Here is a 13,962-nt window from a genome sequence, read left to right on the forward strand (position 1 = left end):
ATATGGAACCTTCCCTTTTATTAATTTTTTTATGAGTTTTATTTGCCCATATAAAGTCTGATCAAGTAGACTTTTTTCAAGAATGTTTTTGGTGGGGTAATTGTTCTAGCGCACGTGCAATGATGTGCAATGATTTCAGAGGGGAAAAAACATTACCATTGTGAGAATTAATTCATTTGATGTTGTAATATCACAAACCGACGTGGCAGTTTCACCATTACTTATTCCAGCTTTAAAGTATATATTTTTGAGAGTACTAATGTTAATGTCCGCACTACAACAAATAAATAGTTAAATAAATGACATTTTGTCGTTGAAATATATTATTAAAATACTATAGATTTACGTTCGTTCCTATGGAGAACTGCTGCGTCTGAGGAGTACCAATATGGCGGCCGGTGCCTTCAAAGACTCTTTATTGTCCCTTTGAAATCAGCAATACAGGGATTCTTGGTGCTTTCAAGACAACTGGGAACTCGGAAAAACGAGGTCAAATCGTGACGTCAGTGATCTTCAGTTCGGAAAGCTGTGTAGTGCCCTAGCACAGCTGATTCGAATAATCAAAGCTTGATGATGAGTTGGTTATTTGAATCGGGGGGTGATGATGCCCAAGCTCGGATGACCAAGTACGGATGACCATTCAAAACGATTTTTCCCAATCAGAGCTCGTGTTTTTCCCGAGTTCCTAGTTATCTTGAACACACTGAAGTCGGAGGTCAGAGATTTTTGAGTTCCCAGTCATCTTGAACGCGGCATAAATACATCATTGGGCTGAATCTGCACACAGCATCACTACGAAGCACGTCTCAATTGTCTACTACAAAGAACGACCCGACCGATCATTACGGTTACCGACCGTAGTGCGTGTTGATTTTGTCTTTCTAAATGCGTATTTTAACCAATGGAAGCGGAAGTGTTGAACCCCCAAATGATGGCGGACGTTAATGGCAACAATAAATTTCAAAACGCGGAGCTCGAAGTGATAAAGCTCCAGGAGCTGGTGCGAAAATTGGAGAAACAAAACGAACAGCTCAGGACAAGAGCTAATTCAGTAAACAATTGCAACAATGGCCCACATATATTTCCAACCTCATCGGCCTGTCTGCACGGGAGTACAGCGTGTTCGTTGTGTTCTGCTTCTAGTCTGGTTTTCTCTGCAAATTATTCAAATCCAGCACTATCGCATCCTTGTGCTCTTGGACCATTCTCCAATTTTCAACAAAACTCGGTATTTGATGCTGATGTGGAGGCTGTCGGTTACGGACCTGCCACTGTTCTGGACGAGGTCGATATTCTAGACCTGGATACCGTACTCCCGGTTGGAGAGGCTGATCATAGCTGGTATTGATGCTGTTCTATTTTATTGACCCCGTTCCTACCATGTCTGTGCCATTAAAATGCTTATTTTATATTTTATTCTGCCAGGAGCACAAATTATGACGTCACGTTAGTATGGTAATGAGGAAACCGTTTAAATAAAAGCCTGCATTTCAAAACATTGCAATGTGGATAACTCATTCAGAAGATATATATTTTTAATCAGTGGCCAATTGTATTGTGCCAACAAGTAAAGGCAATCAGTAAATATTGTAGTTTTTTTTAAGACTAAAAATAATAAACAATACTATGGTAACACTGGTATGATGAGAATATTGGGCTGTAGAGAGAACTTTTCTACCTGTCCTCAGCTAAAGTGGGGTGGAAAATACTCAGTAGGGTCTCTAATAACCAAATATGTGTGTAGTTTTGGAGGGATACTGTGTCATACATATCCAGCAGCACTCCGTTCTCCATAGCCCTCAATAAAATACATTTCAATAGAGACCAGTACTTGGGATATATATTGGCTTGTAGAGAGAACTTTTCAACCTGTCTCAGCTAAAGTGTGATGTGAAATACTCAGTAGGGTCTCTACTAACCAGACATGGTTCGTTTTTGAGGGGGACTTTGTCACACAGACTGCTGCTGGCTGTTCACTCTGCCCCCTCCATAGTCCCCAATGCAATATAATGTAGTAGACTCTACATGGGATACAAGCATTTCGCTACACCCGCAATAACATCTGCTAAATATGTGCCGGTGTCCAATAAAATTTGATTTGGGCTTGTAGAGAACTTTTTGTACCTGTCTTAGCTAATGTGGGGTGGGGAAAAAACTCAGTCTATACTAACTGAATAAACTCAGCAAAAAAAGAAACGTCCTCTCACTGTCAATTGCGTTTATTGTCAGCAAACTTAACATGTGTAAGTATTTGTATGAACATAACAAGATTCAACAACTGAGACATAAACTGAACAAGTTCCACAGACATGTGACTAACAGAAATTGAATAATGTGTCCCTGAACAAAGGGGGGGTGTCAAAATCAAAAGTAACAGTCAGTATCTGGTGTGGCCACCAGCTGCATTAAGTACTGCAGTGCATCTCCTCATGGACTGCACCAGATTTGCCAGTTCTTGCTGTGAGATGTTACCTCACTCTTCCACCAAGGCACCTGCAAGTTCCCGTACATTTCTGGGGGGAATGGCCCTAGACCTCACCCTCCGATCAAACAGGTCCCAGACATGCTCAATGGGATTGAGATCCGGGCTCTTCGCTGGCCATGGCAGAACACTGACATTCCTGTCTTGCAGGAAATCACGCACAGAACGAGCAGTATTGCTGGTTGTATTGTCATGCTGGAGGGTCATGTCAAGATGAGCATGCAGGAAGGATACCACATGAGGGAGGAGGATGTCTTCCAAATCAAATTAAAATGTATTGGTCACATACACATGGTTAGCAGATGTTAATGCGAGTGTAGCGAAATGCTTGTGCTTCTAGTTCCGACGATATAGTAATATCTAACAAGTAATCTAACAATTTCACAACAACTACCTTTTACACACAAGTGTAACGGAATGAATGACTATGTACATATAAATATATGGATGAGCGATGGCCGAACGGCATAGGCAAGATGCAGTAGATGGTATAGAATACAGTATATATATATATATATGAGTAGTGTAGGGTATGTAAACATTACAGTGAGGGAAAAAAGTTTTGATCCCCTGCTTATTTTGTACGTTTGCCCACTGACAAAGAAATGATCAGTCTATAATTTTAATGGTAGGTTTATTTGAACAGTGAGAGACAGAATAACAACAACAAAATCCAGAAAAACGCATGTCAAAAATGTTATAAATTGATTTGCATTTTAATGAGGGAAATAAGTATTTGACCCCTCTGCAAAACATGACTTAGTACTTGGTGGCCAAACCCTTGTTGGCAATCACAGAGGTCAGACGTTTCTTGTAGTTGGCCACCAGGTTTGCACACATCTCAGGAGGGATTTTGTCCCACTCCTCTTTGCAGATCTTCTTCAAGTCATTAAGGTTTCGAGGCTGACGTTCGGCAACTCGAACCTTCAGCTCCCTCCACAGATTTTCTATGGGATTAAGGTCTGGAGACTGGCTAGGCCACTCCAGAACCTTAATGTGCTTCTTCTTGAGCCACTCCTTTGTTGCCTTGGCCGTGTGTTTTGGGTCATTGTCATGCTGGAATACCCATCCACGACCCATTTTCAATACCCTGGCTGAGGGAAGGAGGTTTTCACCCAAGATTTGACGGTACATGGCCCCGTCCATCGTCCCTTTGATGCGGTGAAGTTGTCCTGTCCCCTTAGCAAAAAAACACCCCCAAAGCATAATGTTTCCACCTCCATGTTTGACGGCGGGGATGGTTTCTTGGGGTCATAGGCAGCATTCCTCCTCCTCCAAACACGGCAAGTTGGGTTGATGCCAAAGAACTCCATTTTGGTCTCATCTGACCACAACACATTCACCCAGTTGTCCTCTGAATCATTCAGATGTTCATTGGCAAACTTCAGACGGGCATGTATATGTGCTTTCTTGAGCAGGGGGACCTTGCGGGCGCTGCAGGATTTCAGTCCTTCACGGCGTAGTGTGTTACCAATTGTTTTCTTGATGACTATGGTCCCAGCTGCCTTGAGATCAGACAAGATCTTCCTGTGTAGTTCTGGGCTGATTCCTCACCGTTCTCATGATCATTGCAACTCCACGAGGTGAGATCTTGCATGGAGCCCCAGGCTGAGGGAGATTGGCAGTTCTTTTGTGTTTCTTCCATTTGCGAATAATCACAGAAACTGTTGTCACCTTCTCACCAAGCTGCTTGGCGATGGTCTTGTAGCCCATTCCAGCCTTGTGTAGGTCTACAATCTTGTCCCTGACATCCTTGGAGAGCTCTTTGGTCTTGGCCATGGTGGAGAGTTTGGAATCTGATTGATTGATTGCTTCTGTGGACAGGTATCTTTTATACAGGTAAGAAACTGAGATTAGGAGCACTCCCTTTAAGAGTGTGCTCCTAATCTCCGTTCGTTACCTGTATGAAAGACACCTGGGAGCCAGAAATCTTTTTGATTGAGAAGGGGTCAAATACTTATTTCCCTCATTAAAATGCAAATCAATTTATAACATTTTTGACATGCGTTTTTCTGGATATTTTTGTTGTTATTCTGTCTCTCACTGTTCAAATAAACCTACCATTAAAATTATAGACTGATCATTTCTTTGTCATTGGGCAAACGTACAAAATCAGCAGGGGATCAAATACTTTTTTCCCTCACTGTATATAAAGTGGCATTGTTTAAAGTGACTAGTGATACATTTATTACATCCCATTTTTTATTATTAAAGTGGCTGGAGATTTGAGTCAGTATGTTGGCAGCAGCCACTCAATGTTAGTGATGGCTGTTTAACAGTCTGATGGCCTTGAGATAGAAGCTGTTTTTCAGTCTTTCGGTCCCAGCTTTGATGCACCTGTACTGACCTCGCCTTCTGGATGATAGCGGGGTGAACAGGCAGTGGCTCGGGTGGTTGTTGTCCTTGATGATCTTTTTGGCCTTCCTGTGACATCTGGTGGTGTAGGTGTCCTGGAGGACAGGTAGTTTGCCCCCGGTGATGCGTTGTGCAGACCTCACTACCCTCTGGAGAGCCTTGTGGTTGTGGGTGGAACTGTTGCCGTACCAGGCGGATACAGCCCGACAGGATGCTCTCGATTGTGCATCTGTAAATATTTGTGAGTTATTTTGGTGACAAAGCCAAATTTATTCAGCCTCCTGAGATTGAAGAGGCGCTGTTGCGCCTTCTTCACCACACTGTCTGTGTGGGTGGACCATTTCAGTTTGTCCGTGATGTGTACGCCAAGGAACTTCCTCCTTCTCCACTACTGTCCCGTCGATGTGGATAGGGGGGTGCTCCCTCTGCGTTTCCTGAAGTCCACGATCATCTCCTTTGTTTTGTTGACGTTGAGTGTGAGGTTATTTTCCTGACACCACACTCCATGGGCCCTCGCCTCCTCCCTGTAGGCCGTCTCGTCGTTGTTGGTAATCAAGCCTACCACTGTAGTGTTGTCTGCAAACTGTAACGCAGTTACTGTAACGCACAGCGTTGAAATTTCCTGCAATGACAGCAAGCTCAGTCCGATGATGCTGTGACACACCGCCTCAGACCATGACGGACCCTCCACCTCCAAATCGATCCCACTCCAGAGTACAGGCCTCGGTGTAACGGTCATTCCTTCGTCGATAAACCGAATCCGACCACCCCACCCACTCACTGCGACTCGTCAGTGAAGAGCACTTTTTGCCAGTCCTGTCTGGTCCAGCGACGGTGGGTTTGTGCCCATATGTAACAGTATAACTTTACGACGTCCCCTCGCCCCGACACGGGCGCGAACCAGGGAACCTCTGCACACATCAACAACGGTTGTCCACGAAGCGTCGTTACCCATCGCTCCACAAAAGCCGCGGCCCTTGCAGAGCAAGGGGCAACCCTACTTAAAGTCTCAGAGCAAGTGACGTAACTGATTGAAATGCTACTAGCGCGTACCCGCTAACTAGCTAGCCATTTCACATCCGTTACACTCACCCCCCTTTCAACCTCCTCCTTTTCCGCAGCAACCAGTGATCCGGGTCAACAGCATCAATGTAACAGATGTAACTTTACGGCGTCCCCTCGCCCCGACACGGGCGCGAACCAGGGAACCTCTGCACACATCAACAACGGTTGCCCACGAAGCATCGTTACCCATCGCTCCACAAAGGCCACGGCCCTTGCAGGGCAAGGGGCAACCCTACTTAAAGTCTCAGAGCAAGTGACGTAACTGATTGAAATGCTACTAGCGCGTACCCGCTAACTAGCTAGCCATTTCACATCCGTTACACATAGGCAACGATGTTGCCTGTGATTTCTGGTGAGGACCTGCCTTACAACAGGCCACCAAGCCCTCAGTCCAGCCTCTCTCAGCCTATTGTGGACAGTCTGAGCACTGATGGAGGGATTGTGCGTTCCTGGTGTAACTCGGGCAGTTGTTGTTGCCATCCTGTACCTGTCCCGCAGGTGTGATGTTCGGATGTACCGATTCTGTGCAGGTGTTGTTACACATGGTTTGCCACTGCGAGGACGATCAGCTGTCTGTCCTGTCTCCCTGTAGCGCTATCTTAAGTGTCTCACAGTACGGACATTGCAATTTATTGCCCTGGCCACATGTGCAGTCCTCATGCCTCCTTGCAGCATGCCTAAGGTATGTTCACGCAGATGAGCAGGGAAACTGGGAATCTTTCTTTTGGTGTTTTTCAGAGACAGTAGAAAGGCCTCTTTAGTGTCCTAAGTTTTCATAACTGTGACCTTTATTGCCTACCGTCTGTAAGCTGTTAGTGTCTTAACGACTGTTCCACAGGTGCATGTTCATTATTGTTTATGGTTCATTGAACAAGCATGGAAAACAGTGTTTAAACCCTTTACAATGAAAATCTGTGAAGTTATTTGGATTTTTATGAATTAAATTTGAAAGACAGGGTCCCGAGAAAAGCATGTTTTTTTTGCTAAGTTTATGTGTAGTTTTGGAGGGGGACTCTGTCGTACATATCCAGCAACACTTCGTTCACCCCTCCATAACTGAGACCGGTAGAAAACTTTTCTCTCTATGGGCCAATATGTATCCCATGTTAAGTATATTACAGTGTATTACATTGGGGGCTATGGAGGGGGTGGAGAACAAAGTGCTGCTGGATATGTACTGCTGGATACGTGACCAATAAACTTTGATTTGATTTGTGTAAATTTTCAAAAGTAATGACGGTATGAATAATACAATATTTAAAATAAAATACGTCAAATTACCCATTTCTTTTTACAAAGGGGGTAGCAATGCTGTGAAAAACAGTTGTACTGCACTAGAGTGCTAAATATTTGATATTCCCAAAGTTTTGCATGTCTTTGTAGGGTGACTCTTATTTTGAAAAGGAAAATCCGCAAACGTGCTGCCAGCATAATCTCTTTCTGCTAGGAAAACGGTCATTTATATTTATATTCGAATAAAGCGATGCCAATGTCAACACTGTAAACCTCCTAAAGTTGAAAACGTTGCCATTTTCAAACAATGTTGCAAATTGCCAGCTGACCTCCAATGAAATAATTTTGTTCGAAGTGGTAGCCTAAATGTGAATCTGATTTATCCTATTTAAATACATCATTAATTTTCCTCCACTGGCTACAAGTAGGGCTCACCTGTGAAATAGACCATGGTGTCAGCATGATTCCCTGCTGAAATACAGTTTAAGTAAAGATGTTATGCTACAGATGTAGGATCTTAATTTGAGCCAGTTTGCTACAGCAGCAGGACGTGAATTATTATGTTGATTATAATAAATGGACATTTTTGTATGGGTTGATACATTTTTCATTCAAATTGGAAGCTTTTTTAAACTCAAATACACTACAAGTTTGCATTTCCTGCTGTGCATGAAAATCCTCAACAATTTAGGAGTGATCAAATCAGGGCTCCTGAGTGGCGCAGCGGTCTAAGGCACTGCATCTCAGTGCTAGAGGCATCACTACAGACCCTGGTTTGATTCCAGGATGTATCACAACTGGCCGTGATTGGGAGTCCCATAGGGCAGCTTAGGGTTTGGCCAGGGAAGGCCATCTTTGTAAATAATAATTTGTTCTTAACTGACTTCCCTAGTTAAATAAAGGTAAAAAAAAAAAATATTCAAGCTCGTGCATCTGTACAAAGGCTACATTCAAACATTTGCCTTTCAAAGTCAACACTATTAGCCGATGTAAACTGCTACACGAGGCCATTGTTGTCTATCACCCATGCTTTGATTACAGTACATGTAAAAAATCTTTGAGCATCCTGACAAGTGCTGTATAAACAGAATGTAGGCTTATTATTATTATTCTCTTCACAGTTGAAGCAGTGTGATGAATGTAAGACAATGTCTTCTGCTGTATTCTTCAACCCAAATAGTACACAGTAAAATCACAAGATGTTAATTCAACTCCTAGGGAGTCAAAGTTTACCCTATTTTGGGGTTTATATGGTCCCACCCCCATTTTGTGTTAAAACTACTCTGGCCATGGTTTTGATGGAGTTAAAATGACACTACAGTGGCTTGTGAAATTATTCACCACCTTGGCATTTTTCCAATTCTTTTGCCTTACAACCTGGATTTAAAATATATTTTTGGGTGGGTTTGTATCATTTGATTTACACAACATGCCTACCTCTTTGAAGATGCAAAATATGTTTTATTGTGAAACAAACAAGAAATAAGACAAAAAAACTGAAAACTTGTACTTGCATAACTATTCACCCCCCCAAAGTCAATACTTTGTAGAGCCACCTTTTGCAGCAATTACAGCTGCAAGTCTATTGGGGGATGTCTCTATAAAAACTTGGCACATCTAGCCACTGGGATTTTTGCCCATTCTTCAGGGCAAAACTGCTCCAGCTCTTTCAAGTTGGATGGGTTCTGCTGGTGTACAGCAATCTTAAAGTAATATCACAGATTCTCAATTGGATTGAGGTCTGGGCTTTGACTAGGCCATTCCAAGACATTTAAATGTTACCCCTCGAGTGTTGCTTTAGCAGTATGCTTAGGGTCATTGTCCTGCTGGAAGGTGAACCTCTATCCCAGTCTCAAATCTCTGGAAGACTGAAACAGGTTTCCCTCAAGAATTTCCCTGTATTTAGCGCCATCCATCATTCTTTAATTTCTGACCAGTTTCCCAGTCCCTGCCAATGAAAATCATCCCCACAGCATGATGCTGCCACCACCATGATGAAATTCTCGGGGTGATGAGAGGTGTTGGGTTTGTGCCAGACATAGTGTTTTCCTTGATGGCCAAAAAGCTAAATTTGAGTCTCATCTGACCAGAGTACCTCCTTCCATATGTTTGGTGAGTCTCCCACATGCCTTTTGGCCAACCCCAAATGTGTTTGATAATTTTCTTCTTTAAGCAATGACTTTTGTTCTGGCCACTCTTCCGTAAAGCCCAGCTCTGTGGAGTGTACGGCTTAAAGTGGTCCTATGGACAGATACTCCAATCTCCGCTGTGGAGCTTTGCAGCTCCTTCAGGGTTATCTTTGGTCTCTTTGTTGCCTCTCTGATTAATGCCCTCCTTGCCTGGTCCATGAGTTTTGGTGGGCAGCCCTCTTGGCAGGTTTGTTGTGGTGTCCTACAGAGCACCACATTTAGTGGTGCTCTGTAGGATGTTCAAAGTTTTGGATATTTTTTTATAACTCAACCCTGATCTGTACTTCTCCACAACTTTATCCCTGACCTGTTTGGAGAGCTCCTTGGTCTTCATGGTGCCGCGTGCTTGGTGGCGCCCCTTGCTTAATGGTGTTGCGGAATCTGGGATCTTTCAGAACAGGTGTATATATACTGAGATCATGTGACACTTAGATTGCACACAGGTGGACTTTAACTAATTATGTGACTTCTGAAGGTAATTGGTTGCACCAGATCTTATTTAGTGGCTTCATAGCAAAGGGGGTGAATACATATGCACGCACCACTTTTCTGTTTTTAATTTGTCAGATTTTTTAAAAACAAGTAATTTTTCAAATTTCACTTCTCCAATTTGGAATATTTTGTGAATGTCCATTTACATGAAATCCAAATAAAAATCTATTTAAATTACAGGTTGTAATGCAAAACAATTGGACAAACACCAAGGGGGATGAATCATTTTGGAAGTTACTGTAATTATGTGCCATGTGCGTATTTTTTAATGTCTGATTTCGGGACTTGATACCTCCCAAATTAAATGTTTAACTGTTACTGAGGTTTATATCTTGTAAAACGACAGTGGGGATTTGTTCATTTTAATTTCAATTTTATTATTTAAAAGTGGAACATGAATTGCATCATTCAAAGTCATAAGTGTGTCCCAAAGTTGATGGGTTTATTGAACCCCCCCACCACTGTCTGGAAGTCACCCCCAGAGTTTCGTCAGTAACATCTGACAACGGAGGGGCCTCTGAGCGAGTTGGTAGGGACGAGGGGGTGGTTTGTGATTCACTGCCTGTCTCTGGTTACTCTTAGTGGAGTTAAAAGTACTCTGTTCCAATGAACTCCAGTTATCAACACTAACTCCAGGGAGCGTAACACTCTTTTGAGGGCTAAGATAACTCCCAGTAGAGTCAATTTAATAAAAAATAATCAATTTTATCAAAAATGTAACACTGTGATTTCAACTATCCTTGATTTACTGTGTAGTTGGCTACCCAGGCTTTGTGTCTCCTTTTAGCCTGCCTCGCTATAGTTCAGCCTGGAGCTATCGGCTGACTGAAGCTGCTCATGTACACTGATACACATATACACACATGCTGTGTGCGGTATCTCTCAAATGGCACCCTATTCCCATTGTACAGAGTGCCATTTGGGAAACAGCCACTGACATGCTGACTGGTTAACCCATTTCCATCTGCTGAGGTGTAAAATGTAGCACACTTTCGCGCAGCTCAATGCAGCGTTTATCGTATCCCACACTCGCACCGGCTGTATTGATATTCTTCAGTCCATTGAACAGATCCCACCAGTTCTAGTCTTTTATAATCGTGACCCAGTTCTGTCTAGTTATGTCTAAGAACTTGCAATAAGTGTATTTTTCTTCGCTCCCACTCTGCCCTACATTGGAAATAAACTTTGACCAAGATGTATGGTCTTTTACGGAAAGTGTACCACTCACTTTACTTCTAGTGCCAGATTAATGCTGTAGCGACAACCTGAACCATACTGTGCTGTCTTGGATGTTTTGATTCCACATTGTCCAATGGTTCCAGAAACTATGGTTCATAACCAGGCCAGCACAGTATAGCTTGGCTCGGTAGTGTGAAATGGGTATGAGTGTGCCACAGTAGCTTATTACACTCTTCGCAGAGTTGGTAGAAAGCGGATGTTTCTGGTTTTCTGGAATACAGTATTGCCCTGAAATGTTTTTCCTGAAAAACTTTAGGTCCGCTTACTAAAATAAGCTAAGATGTACTTTATTGCCCATTAACTTACAGAGAATGGAAGAGCTGCTGATCCTTCTTTTCCACTTGGGTGGGAAAAAGAGCATGAGGAAGGGGAGGTTAGATTGAAATACTCAGACTGACAAATAAGCACACACACACCAGGGTCAGTGCCGTTTCTTGGCAGAAGCAACATATGGGGCCACTAGGGAAGAATTGCAGGAAATTAGCTTTAAAATGGAAACATTTTCTCTTCGTCCCATTGCAAAATGTGTATAACTGCAAGACATTTGCTTTAAAGCTGCAAATGTTTCTCTGCGCAGTTAAGGGGGGTGCCACTAAAATGTTTTGCTTGCTTGCAACCAAATCTCACTTAGGGTCAGACACAGCAACCCTGGAGCAGTTGTAGAGGGTTAAGTGCATTGCTCAAAGGCACAACGGCATCTAGTATGATGCCAGCAAACCTCTGTTGCCAGCTCACCACACCAGATTTTCCCATACGAATTAGGATTCAAACTGACAATCCTCTAGTTGCTGGCCCGCCTCTCTAACAGCTAGGCTATCTGCCACCCTCTACTAACTGACTACTACAATTACTTACCATCCCAGTACTTATTTCGTATGTGTCATCAGCAGATGATGATTATTCTATACATTTCACTCAATGGCCACTTCGTGGAGCTGACCGACTGTTACAGTAACATGTTCGTTCATCTTTCCAGTAGTTTGTGTCTGGCTGCACAAAGTCAATAAAATATTAGAATATACGCCACATATGATTCACAACTCAAAGTGTAGGTTTTAGTATTGAGGAGCTATTAAGAGAATTTGTATCACACAAATGCCAGGACAAATATATTACTGCATTAAATTGGAAAATGTCCTCTCTCGTTTAACTAAAGGTCACGAGGCATGTAAAAGTGATGTTCAATAGCCGATATCAAAGAAACTCAAAAGGGGAGATGATATTAATTAACAATAATTTTGATCCGAATGTTCAAACTGTCCAAACAGATCCGCAAGGTAGATGGATTATTTTAAATATGTTAATGGTCCATAAACAGATTTGGCTCATTAATCTATACGGTCCAAATAATGATGATCCATGCTTCTTTGAAAATATATATAATAATTTATCAAACCTACAAGCAATACAAGACTCTATTGTTATGGTGGGAGATTATAATATGGTTTTAAATACCTCAATGGACTGTAAAAGGTAATACAAGCTATAACCCTTAAGGAAATCACAAATATCATGAATATATTGGAACTAGTGGATATATGAAGGTTTAAATATCCTGACCTAGTGAGATATACATGGCTGAGGCTCAATCAAGCTAGTCGTCTTGACTACTTTCTCATGTCATTCTCATTGGCACCGAAACATTTTTAAGTGTTGATAGTGGACAGAATGCGGTCGGACCATCAAATAATTGCCATATACATTACTCTTACATAATTTCCATGTGGGCGAGGATATTGAAAATGTAATCAAAGCTTATTGGACGATAACTTGATTTTAAATAATAAGACAAAATTAATTTTAACATACTTTTCCCGACATGCAGATCCCCTTATTTTTATTTAACATTTATTTAACTAGGCAAGTCAATTAAGAACAAATTCTTATTTACAATGATAGCTTACCCTGGCCAAACCCTAACCCGGACAACGCTGGGCCAATTGTGTGCCGCCCTATGGGACTCCCAATCACATCCGGTTGTAATACAGCCTGGAATCCAACCAGGGTCTGTAGTGATGCCTCGAGCACTGAATTGCAGTGGCTTAGACCACTGCGCAACTCAAGGATACTTTTAAATGTGCCTTTAGAAGCCATGCAATTCAATACTTATCTCTAAAACAAAAGCAATTTCGGTCAAAAGAGTCCACATTAACAGAGGAAATAGAAGGACTAACAGTACAGATATATAGTAAAAAGCAGTACTATAGAGGCACAGAATAAGTTAGAGGAAAAACAAAAAGGAATATCCCATTTGACCTGTTTGCTTATGGCCTTGCCTACACCTAGCGACCTGTTTTTATTTTATTATATGAGCAAAAAATATTATATTTTATTAGTAACGGCAAGCCAGACAACATTAAACCCTGCCTATTTATATAATGAATATGAATTCAGAGGGCAGAAATGATTAAATATTAAAGCATTAGACTTCAGTCATACAAAAGTTATACTTAAATCCGAACTGGTTCTCGAGCAGATTAGTAAGAATGTCTCACCCCATGTTCAATAATGATCTTTTCCCCTTTATTCAGATTACAGCCTCTCACAGCCTTCGGTTATTTGAAAATGAAGTCATCTCCAACATATCGCTATTTTTAAAACAAGCCATAGAAAGTTGGTTGCAATTTCAGTTTAATCCACCAGAAAATAAATAATACGATAAATATTAAGGTAAACTCATGATATCATATAAAGGACTGGTGGAGATATGTCACACATGTAGCTAACAAAAATATAGGGAAATGTCTGCTCTACCCAAAATTACAACCAACTAATTGCAGCATTAACGCAAAAAATGGAAGAGGCAAGGGGAAGGACGAAAAAGTAAGGAATTATATGGGGGATACAAACATCCCAGCTCAGAATTTGCTGCAAAGAGAAAGAATCATTAGATCATTTGTTTTGGTA

The 13,962-nt window shown here is 41.8% G+C and overlaps 1 protein-coding gene across 8 annotated transcripts in view; it reads left to right on the top strand.

Moving 5' to 3' along the window:
* Positions 1 to 376: 376 nt before the first annotated feature.
* The window catches only part of LOC129821432 (SLAIN motif-containing protein 1-like), a 57,571-nt gene continuing 43,985 nt past the window's right edge, over positions 377 to 13,962 (top strand). For 6 of the 8 annotated variants that reach the window (XR_008754319.1, XR_008754321.1, XR_008754323.1 and 3 more), the window contains exon 1: positions 377 to 1,341. Coding sequence is in view for 2 of the 8 variants with exons in the window: in XM_055879101.1 (XP_055735076.1) it covers positions 902 to 1,341 (440 nt within the window). In the remaining 6 variants the exon portion in view is untranslated. The remainder of the gene's footprint in view (positions 1,342 to 13,962) is intronic. The other 2 variants (XM_055879101.1, XM_055879100.1) reach the window with 1 other exon arrangement.

This window comes from Salvelinus fontinalis, chromosome 23 (assembly GCF_029448725.1).
Source record: "Salvelinus fontinalis isolate EN_2023a chromosome 23, ASM2944872v1, whole genome shotgun sequence".
Classification (NCBI taxonomy): domain Eukaryota; kingdom Metazoa; phylum Chordata; class Actinopteri; order Salmoniformes; family Salmonidae; genus Salvelinus; species Salvelinus fontinalis.